Source organism: Ursus maritimus, unplaced genomic scaffold (assembly GCF_017311325.1).
Source record: "Ursus maritimus isolate PB19 unplaced genomic scaffold, ASM1731132v1 scaffold_5, whole genome shotgun sequence".
Lineage (NCBI taxonomy): Eukaryota > Metazoa > Chordata > Mammalia > Carnivora > Ursidae > Ursus > Ursus maritimus.
Window position 1 is genome coordinate 35,238,231 of NW_024426663.1, and position 13,144 is coordinate 35,251,374.

At 39.9% G+C, this 13,144-nt stretch overlaps 1 protein-coding gene across 2 annotated transcripts in view; it reads right to left on the bottom strand.

Moving 5' to 3' along the window:
- Positions 1 to 10,536, bottom strand: part of SLC30A5 (solute carrier family 30 member 5) — a 34,070-nt gene extending 23,534 nt beyond the window's left edge. The window contains exons 1-3 of one of the 2 annotated variants that reach the window (XM_040622210.1): positions 10,247 to 10,536; positions 1,329 to 1,451; positions 935 to 1,001 (exon numbers count right to left, since the gene is read on the bottom strand). In XM_040622210.1, coding sequence (XP_040478144.1) covers positions 935 to 1,001; positions 1,329 to 1,451; positions 10,247 to 10,344 — 288 coding nt within the window. In that variant the 5' untranslated portion in view covers positions 10,345 to 10,536. Of the gene's footprint in view, positions 1 to 934; positions 1,002 to 1,328; positions 1,452 to 5,679; positions 5,700 to 10,246 lie in introns of those variants that run through there. The other variant, XM_040622211.1, reaches the window with a different exon arrangement.
- Between the last annotated feature and the right edge of the window lie 2,608 nt (positions 10,537 to 13,144).

The following is a 13,144-nucleotide window of genomic DNA, read 5'->3' on the forward strand; positions in this document are numbered from 1 at the left end:
CAAATTTATGTTTTTTTCATTAGTTTCTCAGTAATTTGCTAGAACACGTAATGTTTTAATCTTTAAATTCTTTTCCACCAGATGGACCTTCAATTACTTGAAAAGAGAGAAAAAAAGTTATGAAGGGGATTAAAATAATCCTATTTTTAAAACATGCATCGTCTCTAAAACAGCAGTACATAAATTTGTCATTCTAATAAAAAGTCATGGCACGGGTTTCTAAGTTGTTGCACAAAGCAAACTCTAACTACTGTCCAAAGAGGTAATAATGTGAGGTGACCATATAGAACACAGGACATTTCTGGTATGCATCCTGAACCTCAGGTGCTTAAAGAAAATGATGTTGATGATGAGTACATATGTATGTCAGTAAACAACATGTACTGTCTGCTGACTATATGCCAGGCATTATTTCAAGAACTTTATATGTATTAATTCATTATTCACAGCTCATTACAAAGGTATTATTAACTCCATTTTACAGGTGAGAAAATTGAGATAGAAAAATTAAGTAACTTGCTCAAAGTAAGAGTTCGTAAGGAGAACAAACAGAATATGAATTTGTCTGACTCCAGAGGCCTCATTTCTTAACCTCTATGCTTTATCTGCCTCCTAATGACATTTGTCCTAGGCTTTGGGCATGTCTCCATGTCTTATTTAGAAATTTTTAGAATAGAGTCCTGCATTAAAAAAAAATTATGGTATACCTTAAAATTTTTTACTCTCTTCTCCATTTTTAAACATTCTGTTATCTTAATACTTTACAGTTTACTCTTGAAGCCTTGATACTGAAAGGCAAGTCAAGAGTGACTTAACTGGAAATGTTCTGCTGTGTACTTAAATTATTTAAATCACTCTGATCAACAAAAGAGCACTTCTCGTGGCCTAATGACTAGGAAGCTGCTAGGAAAAAAGGATTGTGGAAAAAACTCACCTGGTGTTTGGTAATACTTTTCCCAGAAGAAAATGGCTTTTGAAACAAAACCATAAAAAAGGCAGTCCTGTGAATAAGGAAACATTGACACGAAAATTCAGCAATTCTCTATTAGCTGAACATTAAAAGAAATGTGCAAAACTCTCTTTAACACAAACGATAGTACAAGTTTAGTTTTGGCAAGCTATTATAGTATAACAGTCTTTTAAAAAAAAAGTCATTCTCTTTGTACCTCTAACTTTAGGTATTTTATTTTTTGGAAAATTTATCATACATGTGTAAGGAGGAATAAAGAGCACAAAATATTTTACCTAACATTTCCTAAAGATAATCAGTTAAAACAGGAGTTTCAAATAAATAAAACATTAAGGAAAAAAGAACCACAGACACTCACCCAAGTTTTAATACAAAAATGAACTGAACAATGTGAACTGCTTTTAGGAGATCATATGATTCAAAAAGTCCCACAGCCTTCAAAAATTTAGTGAAACATAGTAACACAATATATTTTGTTAATCTGAAAAATAAAAGCAGAAACAAATTTCAGTATCATTAAAATCACAGGAACTTTGTAATATGTTTTTTTCTTATTATACAATAGGGATCATCATAAAAACCACAGATACTCATTAAAAAAATGAAACACACAAAAAACCGAACAACTCACCATCCACATAACTATTATTAATATCTTGGTATACAACATCCAGGTTCTTTTTAATGTATAGAAAAAAATATATGTATATAGACAGAGTCTGCTAAAAAAAAAAAAAAAGTGGGGCGCCTGGGTGGCACAGCGGTTAAGCGTCTGCCTTCGGCTCAGGGCGTGATCCTGGCATTGTGGGATCGAGCCCCACATCAGGCTCCTCTGCTACGAGCCTGCTTCTTCGTCTCCCACTGCCCCTGCTTGTGTTCCCTCTCTCGCTGGCTGTCTCTATCTCTGTCAAATAAATAAATAAAATCTTAAAAAAAAAAAAAAAGAGGCCAAACTAAAAATATGTTCTTGTTTAACTGAGTTGCCAGATCATTTCGTAATCTGCTTTTTAAACTTGACAGTTGCTTCAAACAAAGAGAATAAAAACAGACCCCAAACTCTACCTGTGATGAAACTAGAAGACCACAACGTAAGAAGGAACAGAGGAATGGTAAATGCCTTAGGTCTGCCCCTCCTCTGCTTTGCTATGTGACTGAGGTGAGAGTATCGGTTGAAAAGTCAAGCAGCCTGCCCTACAGAGTCCCGTACAGGCTCAGGAATCTGAAGCACCTCAGATGGGGCCGCGGAGCTGAAAAGAGGATCAGCATCAACAAGTCCTCCAGGTAATTAGATCCGCACATTCCCACCCAGCCAGGCAACTATCTCTCCTCAATCATGATAGGACACACGAGGCTTAGTCTCTGGAGAGGTCTAGACATAAGGCAAAGTAGAGAAGAGGGGTGCGGTGCTAGAATAAAATCATGGAAATTAAAAGAAAGTTACCTCCTTTTCCTCTTTTACCTCCAGTATCCTAACAGCCAGGCTGCAATCTCTCAGCAGAACCCTTATAGGGATCCACTAGGGACAAGCCCCACACAGGTGTTCTAATTAGCTTTATAGGGCTCACTCAAATATGAATGGCAAACATGGATAATCAATCCTTAAGATAAGCTTAGGAGAGACCAAACAAAAACAACAAATCTAAAAGATAAAGGGACCATAGGTAACAGCAGCAGCAAACAACAAAGAACTATAAATAACAATCTCTGAGACAAAAGAAAGAATACTGCATGCGTGAAAAAATTAGGGTGCCATAAAAAGAAAGAAAAAAGGAGCTCCTGAAAAAGAAACTGAATTAGGGAAGAAATTACTTAGTTTTCTAGCCTACTAGTCTTCTTTGATCATATACTCTCTAGCAGTAAAAAAAAATTTTTTTTGCACATGAAACCCACTATTTATCCGTATGTTGTAAAAGTGAATTACTGTACTGGTGTTATATATGTTATGAAACATACACAAATTAGAAATTAAAAAGAATGAGGGCTCCTGGGTGGCTCAGTCGTTAAGTTTCTGCCTTCAGCTCAGGACATGATCCCAGGGTCCTGGGATCGAGCCCTGCATCGGGCTCCCTGCTTGGCGGGGAAGCCTGCTTCTCCCTCTCCCACCCCCCTTGCTTGTGTTTCCTCTATCGCTGTCTCTCTCTGTCAAATAAATAAATAAAATCTTAAAAAAAAAAAAAAAAGAAATTAAAAAGAATGAGATAGAAAGTTGTGGACTTAGTATTTTTTCCCTCACCCTAATAGGACATCTTGTGCAAGCCACTTAGTAGATGACTTTTTAAGTTTACACCAAACAGGTGTTACTACATTAAAAAGGAGCTGGAAGGAAAAAACCCAAAACCAAAACCAAAAACGATGTGTGAGGAACGTCCACAGCCAGCATACTGACAGGGATAAGAAGTCTCTCTCAATGGGAGAAAAAATACAAAAAGCAAACCCGTAAGTTTAAAAGAAGCCCAAGTCATTCAAATAGAATTAAGACAATCTGACATACAATGGGGATATCAACGCATAACACAAAAACTGATGAGTATGAATAACCCAGTGCGATGGCGCTGAATTAACAAGAGCTAAACTATATTAAACAAACAGTAATCTGATTAAGAAGTCATGAAAAAATATATTTTCGGAAGATTTTGATGCAATTATTAAAATAAATTTCAGTCCCTGAAAGAATGAATCTCAGCATCTTCACCATCCAAGATTGCTCATTTTCTGTTTTAGTCCAGATATTATACTAAATTAAAAAAAAGATGTGACAAAAGTGCTTTTCCTTATCATGAACACCATCTGGGGGGCCTTTTATAGTGCAGTCTGGTGATTTCTTCCCCCCTGGGGATTTCAACTTTGTGATAATTAATCACCCAAAAGCTAATAAAAATGTTATTGCGGGATAATGTAAGTCACATCCTAAAGCACCCTAAAGAAGTTCCTATTTAACCCACTTGTTGAACAGTATAAACTTCATTAAAATTTCCGTTTCAAAGATCAAACATATTTTCTGGGACGACAAAAATGTTCCATAGCTTGGGGCTCCTAGGTGGCTCAGTCGGTTAAGTACCTGACCATTGATTTTTGGCTGCAATCATGATCTTAGGGTCACGGATCAAGCCCCGAGTTGGGGATCAGGCTCTGTGCTCAGCAGGCAGTCTGCTCAAGATTCTCTCTCTCCCTCTCTGCCCCTTCCCCCCACACATGCTTGAGCGGTCTCTCTCTAAATACATAAATCTTAAAAAAAAAAGTTCTATAGCTTGATTATGCTGAAAGTTACATAGGTATACACATCTGTGAAAAATGCAAACTTGTACCTTTAAAATCCATGCATTTTATTATAGGTAAATTTTATCTCAACAAAAAAAGGAGCATTGGAAAAATAATAAACTTAAAGTTATGGCTATAACAGCAACACAAAATCAAGTGTATTTTGTTTTTGGACTCTCTGCAGATTGGCTAAAAACAAAGAATACAACAAGGGAAATCTACCAAATCTCTAGCAACTGTCCAGGTATGAAAGTAAATGTACACGTGCTTGAGTAAACTGAACACTAAGATTTAAGAGCTGAGAAACACCTTAGAGATTCTCTAGCCCAGTTCCTCTCATGTCACAGATTGGGAAATTAAAGTCCACAACATTAGCTAGGGTCAAACCCACGGCTCTTAAGTATGCTTTTTTTTTAAATTTTAAGTAGGCTCCATGTCCAAGGGGGGGCTTGAACTCACCACCTGGAGATCAAGAGTCACATGTTCTACAGAATGAGCCAGCCAGGTGCCCAAATATGCTGTTTTTTTTTTTTGTTGTTTGTTTGTTTGTTTTTGTTTTAAGAGAGAGAATGCAAGCCAGGGTAGAGGGAGAGGAGAGAGAGAATCTTAAGCAGTCTCCCTACTGAGCATGCAGCAAGACACACGGGGCTAGTTCTCACAATCCTGAGATCATGTAATATGTCACAGAGAAAATCAAAGTTCATCTAAAGGCTTTGAGGGTTCCTACATTCTAAATTGTTCTCAATTATACATTCACGGTGGCACACACAACCATCAAATCATCTTTAAATATGAAAGACAAAAACCATATTAAAACCTAAGATTTTTTTATATTTTCGCCCATTTAAACCAGAGAAAAAAGTCACGCAGACTTTAGTACGCTGAGTATATCAACTATATTAATGTTAATTAAATATTCTGGTCAGCATAGCAATTCAAAATTAGTCAAGGAAAATAAAAGTTGAGCTAGAAATCTGCTGTTTATTAGTTCCTAACACAGTCAAGGGCATTATATGTACCCAGCAAACGTTTACCAAAAGAAAGAATGTTAACTCTACAACTATACTTGTGTGATACAGTGATATCTCATACAGTAACATACATAATGCAATAATACAGTACATTAAGTGGCAGTCAAGCTTCTGGCTTGGACTATCAGCAACCCAGCCATGGACTCAGAATGAAAAAAAAAAAAAAAGAATGAAATTAAGTAGAGAGCGACACTGGAAACTGCACGGGCTTTACTCCTTAAGCTCTTAATCAAGTGTAATAATAAGGCAGCAGGATAGAAGTAAGGACATAAAGAACAATAATGTCAAGATAGGGAGGGAAAAAACAAAGACCAGGAAAAACAATGACAGCAGTCTGGGGATTCTCAATATCAGCAAAGAGTCTTGTATATCCTGTATAGGGATAGTTAGCCTTCAAATATTCTTTGCACACTTACTTACTATGTGCCAGATGCTATAAACGGCCAATGAGACCTAAGGGAAGACTGACAAGGTGGCTTCAAGCACAGCCTTCTCCCTTCCTGATCAAAAGGGAAGATGCAGCTGGAAATACTTCTGTCTTCTTTCTGCCTTCAAGGAAGGAACTTTATCTAAAAAATGTTATCAAAATGTTAACATTATCTAAAAGTGTTATCCATCTTATAACAAGCCTGACTATCAAGGCCAATACACTTGGGATGGCAGAGAGCAAAGACAAGGAATCTGGGTGGTCTCACTGAGGTGCTGAGCAAATACCTACCTGGTTTCTTTTATGTGAGAAGAACATCTTCTTATTTGTTTAAAGTTCTCTTTGTTATGTTACTTGGAACTAAACATATTTCTAGGTGCTATCTGCGACACTTAATGTGTAATAGAGACCTGTCTGCAAGGAGTCTGAGGCCTAAGGAAGACAGGCAAGCAAACAAGTATTTATGTGACCCCCAAGTATTAGAGTTTTAAAAGAATAGTGGAAGCAACTAACTGTAACTTGGTAAGCAAAGGTCCATCTTTAGAATTCAAGATATCTAAGTATGTATTAAAGATTAAGTAGGAATTTGGGGTGCCTGGGTGGCTAAGTCAGTTAAACATTCACACTTGATCTCAGTTCAGGTCTCGACCACAGGGTCATGAGTTCAAGTCATGCATTGGGCTCTATGCTGGGCATGGAGCGTACTTCAAAAAAATAAAAATAAAGAATAAGCAGGAATTACAAAGCAAGAAAATGGAAAGAGTATTTCAAAGTAGAGAGCAGCATATGCAAAATACTAGTACTAGGAAAACGCCTTAAATAGATGACTGTATTTAAGCTAGGTTAGCCAGATGACAGAATGACCAGAGGTTATCAAGGAAAAGGTAGATTATATTTAATACACGTGTTTTAACAAGATGGGACAATATATGAAATTCCTTTTTTTTTTTTAAGATTTTATTTATTTATTTGACAGAGAGAGAGCGTGCACACACAAGCAGGAGGAGAAACAGGCTCCCTGCTGAGCCGGGAGCCCAATGTAGGGCTTGATCCCAGGACCCTAGGATCATGACCAGAGCCGAAGGCAGACACTTAACTGACTGAGCCACCCAGGTGCCCAGTTTCTAAGTAATTTCCGTTTAAAGTATTAATAAACCTTTAAAATTTTGTCATTTCAAAGCCAAGATTTAGTCATAAGGAACATTAACTTCAGTAAAATACTTAAAAAAAAAAAAAAGATCTATTTACTTTAGAGAGAAAGAGGGAGCACGAGCGGGAGAGGCAGAGGGAGAGAAACTCTCAGACACCATACTGAGCCTGGAGCCAGACATGCTGATCTCAAGACCCTGAGATCACCACCTGAGCTGAAACTAAGAGCTGGATGCTCAACTGACTTCGCCACCCAGGCCCCCCCAAGTAAAATGCTTCTTGGTAAACATATTACTATTATGATCTTTCCGACACTAATTTTCTTTATCCCTTTTTTAATTTTTAAAATACAGAGATTATAAAAGTAATTCCTGACTAGCTGCTTGTTATTAAAGTTTTAGATAAAATCATTCCCATTTCCTCCTCACAGACAACCAAGTGGTCATCCTTCCAAATCTTTTCCTTTGCATCTTCATGTATGGACACATACATATTTCATATACTTACAATTATACACATATTTTGATAGTTACATGACTTTTCATGTATGTTCAAGATTTTTGCTAACACTATTAAATCAGGAAAATTATTTTAACATTTTAAGTTGGACTCTCTGATTTTTATTATTTATAAAACATTAATCTTTTTTTTTAAAGATTTTATTTATTTATTTGACAGAGAGAGAGTGAGAGAGTGCAAGCAGGGAGTGCAGCCGGCAGAGGGAGAGGGAGAAGCAGACTTCCCCGCTGAGCAGGGAGCCCAATGCAGGCTTGATGACCTGAGCTGAAGAAAGACACTTAACGACTGAGCCATCTGGGCGCCCCCAATCTTTTTTTTTTTTTTAAGATTTTATTTATTTATTTGAGAGAGAGACACAGAGAGAGAGAGAGCACAAGCATGGGGAGCAGCAGTGGGAGAGGGAGAAGCAGGCTCTCCGCTGAGCAGGGAGCCTGATGTGGGGCTCAATCCCAGGGCCCTGAGATCATGACCTGAGCAGAAGGCAGACTCGCTTAATCGACTGAGCCACCCAGGCATCCCTGGAGTCTCTGATTTTTAAAGCCGCATAATGAAGTCTTCCTCTTGGGCTACAGATGAAACACTAGCTAAGGCTAAATAACCATATACTAATAAGTAGATAATTTGTAGTTTATATTGTGCAGGGAAAGAGTGAACAGCTTCATTTACTAAAAGGGAAAGATGAGGGGGTTAGAAGAGAAAGGCTCTTCAACAGGGGCAGTGGCCTTGAGTCACTCAATGGCTCTGGGGGACTCAGAGGGATATATTCCACCTACCCAACTGATAAATCATTATTTGCCACCAAACAGTTTCATCAAACATTATAAAAAATCTCTGGTTCTCTAGACCTAGAATTACCAAAATTTTGGTTTGGGTTTAAATGTGCTTCTTAGCTTTGCCCACTGCAGTAGGCAGTTCATGGTTCTCCAGTAAACAAAAACCACAATCAGTGTGAAATGCATGGGGTTTAGGATAACTGACTCTCAGGTCAGTTATTAGTTGGGAAAATAAACTTTTTTCTATGTCTCAGTTTCTTTATCTGTGAAACAGGGACGTGCTATGTAGTCTATAGCACTGTTGTACGGATTAATTGAGATGCTATACTCAAAGCACATCGAACACTGGTGTTCAACAAATATTGACTATCATCTTCTTTTCTGCAAAGAGGCCTTACAGAAGCCAGATAGAAACATTTAAAGCAATTCTTTTTTTGTTAATTCAGGCACAAAAATACCCACAATTAAAGGATTTTTGAACTAGTTTTTATTGCAGATCATAACGAGTATTTGATCGTTAGCCTATGCAAAGGAAAATTCTTGCAACTTGGAATCTATTAAGAATTCAACCACTCCTGAGTTGAATTTGACTTTGCAATGAGTTACAATAGGGCAGTTCTGCTAAGCAAATAATACAACAGTAGAGCAAAAGACTGTTTGCCACAGATAAGACAGTAATCTCTTGAATAAATGGTAATTTTAAACTATTTGTTTAAAAATAATTTCCAGTTTACAGAAAAGTGGCAAGAATAGTATACCCTTTATCTGGATTCCCTCACTGTTAAATGTCCCATTTGCGTTATCATCTCTCTAAACACAGGCCTCTTTTTCTCAGCTAAGAGTAAGTTATTTACATCACACTTCTAAATACTTGATTTCCTAAGAATATGTACATTTTCTTATAAAATCAGGAAAGTTATCAACTTCAGAAAATTTAACATGGTTATACTTTATCACCCATAGTCCGGTTTTGTTAATGGATCTATTACTGTCCTTTACCGCATTTTTTCCCCTCTACTACCAAAATCTAGACCCGAGTCACCTATTGCATTTACCTGTCAGAACTCACTAAATAATATCTGATATGCTGTTATTTGTAAGAGATTAGAAAATTTAACTTACACTACAAAAATGCAGTTGACTAAGTTCTGTTTCAGCATTTTAAATGTCCTTTCCTCTTCACTGAAAAAAAATTATATTGGCAATGCTATTTCTACAGTTCCAAAGAATTTATCAAAATCTTTAAACCTCAAAAAAAAAAAAAAGTCTTCAAGAACGGAAAAACTGAACCTCATTAAAAATGAAGACAGTGAATACCAAATTCCAACAAAATTGTTGGGCCATATTTTATGCATCCTTGACACTACCTCAGAACTTAAGACAGATCAAGGACACACTCTAACTGGTTACTGTACTTACCTCTTGGAGGTTCGTGGGAACATGGGGGGGCGGGTAAAGAGGAATTTTCGCCTTTTATTCTACGAATTTTTGTAGTGCTTGAGGTTTTTTTTTTTTTTAAACAATGAGTACACATTTCTCATTTAATAATAAAATAAATAAGCCAAGGAAAATAAAGAAAGCTAGATGATGGGCTGAATTTTTGATGTGTGGGGTTAACCTGAATGTCGAAGTTCATCCGTTTGTACTTTGGTTTCTTCGCCTGAAGATGGTGACACCTTCCCCTAACTTACGCAGGGAGACGTCAGAAAGGTTAAGTAGTCACTAAACTACTATTTCAGGGAGAAAGAGCCAGCAGAAAAGGTTGTCACAGACCAGAAACACCCCTCCCGTGAACCGGCTGGTTGAGGGAAGGTTAACGGTATGCCTCGAAAACCAGAAACTCAAGCAGTACCGCCCTCGGCTTTAGAGCATTCATTCTGCAGCGGACAACGGGGGAGCCAATGAAAGCCACAGGCGCAGGAGGCACAGGGACAGGACGGACCGCTGTGGGACGCGTGCTGGGCTGAGGGCGTTCCGGGCTGTCAGCGGGACGGGAGGGACGCCGGTGCCCGCGCGCGTCCGGGGGGCAGCTGCCGTCTGGGTGCGCGAGTGAGCGAGCCGGCGAGCGCAGGCGCGGGAAAGAGGCGCTCCGGAGGTGCGAGCCGCGTCCGTCACTTACCGAGCGCTGGGCACGTCCACCGGCCCGAGGCCGCCGCCGCCGCCGCCGCCGCCGCCGCCGGGGCCGGCTAGCACGTCCCCGCCGTATTTCTCCTCCATGCCGGGGCTCAGGAGCCGCCGCCGCTGCCGCCGCCGCGGGGTTTCTTCATGTCTCGCCGCTGTCGCGGAACAGCGGGCACAGACACGTCACTCCCCCATGGCAGCGGCCCCGTCGTGTCCCCGCAGGCCCGGCTGCCGCCGCCGCCGCCGTCCCCGGCTCCGGCTCACAAGCACACGCGCTTCGGGACTAGGCCGCAGGCAGTTCCGGCGGCGCCGGGTTCCCCGGAGGCGCACCGGAGCGGACGTCGCCAGGCCACGTCATCGAGCCCAGCAGCCCTCACTCCCGGGGGAGTGCCCAGCCCTGCGCCTGCGCACAACAGAACACTCGCTTTCTTTTGGCCTTCCTTAGGTTCCGCCTACCGCGGGGTGGCGGATCGTTTCCTTGTTCGGGATCAGCCCCTCCCAGTGACGCTGCCCAAGTTCCTTACTTGTCCCTGCAGCGCCACCTCTGGGCCGTCAGGAATACAGCGGGTTCTTGTAGCACCGCGGAAGAGGGCCTAGAAAGTGGACAACGTGTGATTCAATGGAGTGGAGTATCTTTTAAAAATCCGGCTGCTAAACTATGCTACTTAATCCTGGTACATCAGTAAAACTTGGCCAGGTAGGACCAGGCCTTATCAGGGTTATCTTTCTGCTGCTAAAAATTTAGGAACGTAGGCTCTCTTATCTGTATTTGTGTGAATCGTTTATGTGAATTAGGTGGCAACTCCATCATTAATAATTGTGTCACTTGGCCTTTCTGTATCTCAACTTCTTAATTTGTAGAATAGTAATAGTAATATCGATATTACAGTGTTGTTGGGAGGATTATTTGTGTTATGTGAAAAATGTCTAGAATAGTGAATGGAGCACAGTAATCAATGAATGTTAACTATTATGACTCATAGGGAAATTGAGGACTGAGAGATGGAAATGGGGTTTGGAGCAGTTTACAAGACTCTACTTAATTTGAATATACATAAAAAGTCTTAGCAACATACAAAATATTGAGAACTCACTGTGCCTGCTGGAGCTTCATAATGTACTGTGTAAATATTTATTAATTTGCGAGCAAGGCCTGGTTGGCAACATTACTGGTTAAAGGCACAAATGCTAAGGTTTTCCAAATAAGGTGTGATATGACTCACTGATAGACAGAACCTGATCTGAAATTTGGATAAGGTTTTGGATATGGGACAAAAGCATTGTGGGACAACACATCCTATGTTTAGAACACAGAGGAAGACATGACCTTTGAAGGCCAAAGTGACTCCAAGTGACTTTATTGTAGTAATTTTTTTGGTAGAATTCTTATTTTCCAATCATAATAGCAGCATTAATGAGTATTATGTATTGTGTTTTCTAGAGCAAGTTCCATTATTGTGGAGCCCAGAAGACTAGGTAGCATGACACATATAAATTGAAATTAACTTCATTTCAAGTGGAGCTTGAACTCACTCGATGTTTCTGATTTGGCTGGAATTATGGCACTTTTCTTTTAGGCCAATATAAGTACATTTTCTACAACTGCTTTTTGTAGTGAAAGGGCAAGAGCCTCTATTTTCTTTCTGCCTACTCACTTCTCAACCCATTCCAGCCTTGGCTTCTGCATCTATCAGTCTTCTGAAGCAGATCTCTCATGAATATTTTTCAGCCGTATACTACCTCACCTCTCTAAAGCTTTCAGCATAGTTGATCTCTCTTTTTTTCTTCCTCTCCTCCTCCTTCTTCTACTTTTAAGAGAGAGAGAGCAGGGACGGCAGAGGGAGAGGGAGAATCTCAAGCAGACTCCCCGCTCAGTGCGTTGCCCACCTCAGGGCTCCATCCCACGACCTGAGATCATGACCTGAGCAGAAATCAAGAGTTGGACACTTAACCCCGACTGAACCACCCAGGAGCCCCTCTCGCTCCTTGAAACATTCCCTTTCCTTGGTTTCCAGAACTCCACATTTTTTTTTGTCTCAAAGGAAGCTCAAGTCTTTATGTTTAAAAGTCAATGCATGATCTTTCCCTAAAACTTTATTCTCTTCTAATGTTTCCTACCTCATTGGATGGCACCATTTGTTCGGTTTAGCAAACCCAAAACTTAGCTATCTTCTTGTACACGTCTCCATCACCAAGTCATACCATTTTTTACCTTCTCAGTATTTCTTCAGTCAATCCAAATTTTTCCATCCCTATCACCACCATCAAGTCTAGGCTACCATCTGCTTTTTCTTTAGCCACTTTAGTAAACCCATACTAGTTTTCCAAGTTCTCTCTTTCCCTTCTCCAGTCTGTTTTCCACATTTTGCCACAGTAATAGTTATATTTTTGAAATGCAAATATTTTTTTTTTTTTTTTTTAAGTAGGCTCCCTGCCCAGCATGGAGCCCAATGCAGGGCTTGAGCTTACGACCCTGAGGTCAAGACCTAAGCTGAGATCAAGAGTCGGAGCTTCACCAAAGGAGCCACCTAGGTGCCCCTCCAAATGCACATCTTATAATGAACTGCTTACCCCACTGTACTGCACCCTGCAGTCTCCCAGTGGCTTTCCATTACTCTTAAGACAAACTTGAATCAACCAGGAATCCACATTGATACCTCCAATTACAATTCAACCTTAGATGTTTTATTCTAGACTTTCCCCTTCTATATTTGTACCTCTCTTTCCTGGGAATGAGAAACATGGCTCCCATTATTCTCAATATATTGACTTATTTTTAAATTTTTTGTATGTAACCAAATACTAACCATGTGGGTCATCTCTTCTTCAGCAGGAAGGCTCATGCTGGCCTGGGCTGGCTGCAACTTCTCCTCCATCCTAGTGATTTTTTTTTTTT